General features: G+C 38.9%; 1 protein-coding gene across 1 annotated transcript; it reads left to right on the top strand.

Annotated features, from left to right (window-relative positions):
• Positions 1-495: 495 nt before the first annotated feature.
• LOC119661118 (GATA zinc finger domain-containing protein 14-like) lies at positions 496-1,823 on the top strand. The gene is made up of 4 exons (XM_038070316.1): positions 496-1,056; positions 1,131-1,335; positions 1,468-1,607; positions 1,686-1,823. Exons 1-4 carry the CDS (start codon positions 496-498, stop codon positions 1,821-1,823), a joined length of 1,044 nt encoding a protein of 347 aa, XP_037926244.1.
• Positions 1,824-5,602: the final 3,779 nt, after the last annotated feature.

Below are 5,602 nucleotides of genomic sequence, written 5' to 3'. Positions count from 1 at the left end.
AATCAAAGTCATTCTATTAATCGAATTATTAAGTGAGTTATACAAATCTAATTATAATAATAAATAAAGTGTTAAGAAGAAAACCAATTTTCTTCTCCATATATTACACCCAAGTAATATAACTGAAGCAGTCGTTCGTCAAAAGGTGGGAGGAAACCCCTTTTTCGACAATAGTGAACCTAAATAATACATTCGAATAATAAAAAATAAAACCAATCGAAGAAAAATTCGACTGGATATTAAAAAATATAGTTTTGTTAACTGACAATAAGACTCCATAAGTACCCTGAAGAAAAATTCAGACGAAGAGAGCATAGTATTATAGTAACAAACTATATATAATACAAAGTGAAAAACATTGTAATAATAGATTTTAATAATCAATCGTTTAAGGGAATGAGCAATCAAGGTCCTAAATCACTCTTAAAACTGCTTGGTGAGACCGCCAAGTAACCTTAAACATAATACAACAAAATAGAACAAAATAATAACACAATGGCAGAACAACAAATGCCACTCAATTTTGCAGAAATTCTTAAAGAAGTAAGGAAACTACTGATATACAATGGAGACAACTCAGAATACGCCCTAACCACCTGGTTAGAGGAAACATCAACACTACTACAGTTAGTTCAAACTAGATCACAACAATTGTACATCCTGCGACTAATCCTTTACAAACTACAAGGCGAAGCTAGAAGTGTAGCACAAAAAATACAAGATCCTACATGGAACACCATTAGACATATCCTCGTAACAACGTTTGGAGTCCACGAAACATATGGAATATTAGTAAATAGAATACATAAAGTAAGTTCTAGAAATATAGGAGATGCCTATCATAATTTAAATAAATTACTTAATAAACTCAATACAAAATTTGTGCTAGATCCTCAAAGGGAATTACATTTGGAATTCAATTCAATTAGAAACGAGAACTTAGTTCTAAATAAATTTAAATCTCTTTTGCCCGAATATAAGGCATACCTTATTGAAATGAAGGATTGTGAGAAGCTCAGTCAAGCATACAATTTACTACGTGAAATGGAGCAAAATGTAGATAACAGTAATGGGCAACAAAGACATAATCATGAAAATCAGAATAAAAATCGTAATTACAATAATCATAGAATCAATATCGTAATAATAATTATCAAAATAACAATAACTACCAAACAAACAGTCATAGCAACAACAGATACAGTAATAGTAGACAAAACAACAATAGATACAACAATCATAGTAATATTTTCCAGAATGGAAGTAATAATAACCAAAATTTTAACCGAAACTACAATCAAAATTATAATCCTAATCGGAATAGAATGCAAGTAGGTAATTCCAACGTATACAGACAAAATAGACCCAATATATGTAGATCCACTTGGAAAAAATCTCCTCGGAAACTATCATACTTACCAACAATAAATCTAAATGTCGACAATCAAATGATCCCTACATTAATAGATCATCAATTTCGAGTATCGACAAAAACTAAACAATCTCGAGAAAAATTGTTTGAAGGATTGAAGAACGAAGAGGCAATAAATCTCCAGAGAATTGTCAACGAATATGAGACACTTTTCTACAAAGAAGGAGAAAATCGGGTTTGTACAACCCAAGCAAAACATGAGATTATTACCAAAACTAATAAACTTCATTATTCCAAAATTTATCGTTTCCAGCCTGCTCACGAAAAGGAAGTAGAATATCAAATCAATGATATGTTGAAACAAGGAACAATAAAACCCTGGCATTCTCCCTATAATGCACCAATATGGGTAGTTCCAAAAAAAGTTGACAATTCTGGCAAACAGAAATGACGCATAGTGATCGATTATCGGAAATTTAATGAGGAAACTATTGACGACAAATTTCCAATTCAGAATATCGAATCCACATTTGATAAATTGCCAAAAAGCCCAATACTTCACAACTCTTGATCTAGCGAAAGGCTTTCATCAAATTGAGATCAGCGATCGTCACAAAACAGCCTTTTCTATTCGTTTTGAGTTACTCCCCAAGACACTATGAGTTTAATCGTATACCCTTCGGATTCCAAAATGCACCTGCAACTTTTCAGCCGATGACCAACGAAGTCCTTAGAGAATACGTAAATAAAATCTGTGTAGTATATTTGGACGATATCCAATGGATATGAAATGGAAGTAAACATTCGAAAATTATTTAATACATTGGAAAAATATAAACTTAAAGTGCAGATAGACAAATGTAAATTCTTCGCGAAAACTACAGAATATCTAGGATACCTCTTAGCAACACAGGTAATAGAACCCAATCCAAATAAAATTAATATAATACTATCTAAAATCTTAAAGTTTCTGCTACAATCAAACAAATCAAATCATTCTTTGGTATAACAGGTTATTATAAATAATTATGCGAAAGTCGCATCCCCTCTTATAGACGCCTTAAAAAAGGATAACTAAAATATGTTGCAGCCTTCGAGAAACTGAAAGAGCTACTAACCAATTATCCCGTTCTAATATACCCTGATTTTAAAGAGAAATTTATCTTGACAACAGACCGCTCAAATATGGCAATAGGTGCCGCCCTTTCTCAAAGTGGTCATCCCGTATAGTATGCAAGTAGAACTCTCAACGAACATGAGCCTAACTACTGTACAATTGAAAAGGAGCTATTATCAATAGTATGCTAAACACAGTACTTTCGACCCTATTTGTACGGAGTAAAATTTAATATCATCAACTTGTGCTCAAGGTCAAGAGGGATTATCTGTCTCATACATAAAAAGGGAGATATTACACAGTGCAGCAATTATGAAGGTATCACGTTGCTGAGTACCATCTATAAGATATTCTCCGCTATCTTGCTACGCCGGATAGCCCCATACGCACCGAATATTATTGGCCCATACCAAAGAGGCTTCACTTCAGGCAAATCAGCAAGACTGACTAGGCTTACCCTGACCAATGTGCCAGGCCAGATAAAAGCAGCAAGATCACTCTCAAGACGATTTGACATTAGCAAAGGTCTATGACAAGTGGATGCCCTATCATGCGTCCTCTTTAACCTGCCCACGAGAAACTGATCCGTGAATCTCAGGTAAATGCAAGAGGTGCGATCCTCTTCAAGTCCACCCAACTACTGGTCTATGCTGATGATATCGACAACGATATCGAACGACCCGAGACGTACAAACTGCCTTCATCCAGATCGAGCAGTCGGCGCAAGATTTTGGGCTGCACATCAATGAAGGCAAGACAAAATATATGATGGCAGCGGCAGCAGCGATGTCCACGTGGCTCACTTTGAAGGTTTACGTCGCTTGACCAGAATTTTTCGAACCACCACCGTGTGGTTCGTTCGCTTATTGTATCAGCTCCAAATGCGCTGTTAATGTTCCTGGTCGCCTCCGCTGCTTTATGGCCGAGTGTGAACTCATACGGAAAAAGTATACGTTCCGGCTCTTTTCCATTCTTTTTTTCCTTTTTATTCGGCTTTAAAGTCGATGAATAGATGGCGCAACTATGTCCATATTCCAACAGTTTTTCCATCGCTTGCCGCAGAGAGAAAATCTGATCTGTTGCTGATTTGCCTGGGCCAATGATATTCGGGGCGCATGGGGCTATCCGGCCTAGCAAGATAGTGGAGAATATCTTATAGATGGTACTCAGCAACTAGATACCTCTATAATTGCTGCACTGTGTGATATCTCCCTTTTTATGTATGAGACAGATGATGCCTCGTTGCCAATCGTCAGGCATTGGTTCGCTGTCCCATACCTTGAGCACAAGTTGTTGAACCAGTTGGTGTAACTGGTCGCTTCCATATTTAATTAATTCGGCTGTAATTCCATCGGCCCTTGGTGACTTATGATTTTTAAGCCGACGAATTGCACGGGCTGTTTCTCCTCTACTTGGTGGTGGCAGTATTTGTCCGTCGTCTTCAGTTGGCGGGACCTCCATTCGCCGATGTTCTGGTTGTTCAGTAGTTCATCAAACTACTTAACCCATCGCTCCAATATGCCCATTCTGTCGGAAATCAGATTTCCCTCTTTGTCTCGGCAGGATGAGCATCGTGGTGTATAAGGCTTCCTCCTGCTGACTTGTTGGTAAAACTTCCGCGCTTGGTGCGGTTTCTCCCTGTACTTTTCTAGTTCACAGACTTGATGGTTCTCCCAGGCTTCCTGTTTTCGGCTGTGAAGTCGCTTCTCCGGTCGACGGAGTTCGTGATAAGTCTCTGCGCGTGCCCGCGTTCTTTGAGAATGCAAATTACTCGGTATGCAACATTCTTCCGTTCCGTTGCTAGCTTACATTTATCGTCAAACCAGCCGTTCCGATTCCTTTTGCGACTGGGGCCAAGTATGTTTATGGCCGTATCCATGATAACGTTCTTCAGCTGGTTGTGAAGATCTTTTGTTGCTGCTTCTCCAGGACCTCTGTTGACTGCAGTTATTGCAGCATCTATTTCCCTCTTATAGGTGTCGCGGAGGGCTGTGTTGTGGATGGCTTCAGTATTCACTCTCACCTGATTGTCAGAGGAGATTGTAGGTGGTGTCGTAATTCGAGTTCGGAGTACCATCCCAACGAGATAGTGGTCCAAGTCTATATTGGCCCCCCTATATGCTCTGACATTCGTCAAGGCTGAGAGGTGGTGGCGTTCAATCAGCACGTGGTCAATTTAGTTGAAAGTGGTCCCGTCTGGAGAGGCCGACGTATGTTTGTGGACCGCTTTCCATGCAAACCAGGTACTTCCAACAACTATTTCGTGTGATGCTGCTAACTGGATAAAGCGCAATCCGTTATCATTGGTATCCTTATATAAGCTATGGGCGCCAAAGTATCGCCTGAATACTGGCTCCGTCCCTATTTGACTGTTGAAATCTCCAAGTATGATTTTGATGTCATACTTAGGAAAGGCTTCGAGGGTTCGCTCAACTGCCTCGTAGAAGGTATGCTTCTCCGACTCTGCAGTCTCCTCTGTGGGGGCGTGAACGTTTATGAGGCTTATATTTCTAAAATTGCCTCGCATTATTTTTGCGTGAAAACATACGTTTAGAAGATATTGCCGAAACTATTTAATTACAAAGAAATTATGTACTCCAATTTCAATTAACCATAATTATATTAACATATTTATCAAAATCTTAACATACTAAACAATTTATGAATCAATTCTTTTTTTATATTCCTTTATTTTTTGTTTTCTGTTTTAAATTTATATATGTATATATAGATCAAAAAGCCCACTGACCCTCTTCCCGCCCGACCGGACCGAGGGGCGACCAACCTAAGGATGGGCTGAAGGCAACATCCAAAGGGCCGCATCACAGCGATGATGCGTTTTAACGCAAAGTGTGTGCGGCCATGCGAAAATGTACTCCCACATCCCGATTGTCGCAAACACTGCAGCCAATGACGCGGTGGTTCTACACTACAGAGGCATGGATCTTATATTGAAGACAGTACGAATTAAGATTGAAGCCCACTAGGTCAGATTGTTACCGGACAGGACTCTTCGAACTATAGCACAGGTTCCAAGGATAACGACTTTTTGTATCTCCATGTATAGTCCAGCCCTGAGATCGAGCGTTTTCAGCGCATTATGTAAGTTCTGC

The sequence above is a fragment of the Hermetia illucens genome, chromosome 1 (assembly GCF_905115235.1).
Source record: "Hermetia illucens chromosome 1, iHerIll2.2.curated.20191125, whole genome shotgun sequence".
NCBI classification, from domain to species: domain Eukaryota; kingdom Metazoa; phylum Arthropoda; class Insecta; order Diptera; family Stratiomyidae; genus Hermetia; species Hermetia illucens.
Note: the sequence above shows the minus strand (reverse complement) of the source record. Positions and strands in the feature narration are given on the sequence as shown.

Excerpts from the sequence above, each read along its gene's own strand:
- LOC119661118 (XM_038070316.1), top strand. The coding sequence starts at position 496 with ATGGCAGAACAACAAATGCCACTCAATTTTGCAGAAATTCTTAAAGAA. Across the intron at positions 1,057-1,130 it reads TACGTGAAATGGAGCAAAAT|AATCAATATCGTAATAATAA; the intron begins GTAGATAACAGT and ends CAATAATCATAG. Across the intron at positions 1,336-1,467 it reads TCGGAATAGAATGCAAGTAG|ATCATCAATTTCGAGTATCG; the intron begins GTAATTCCAACG and ends CTACATTAATAG.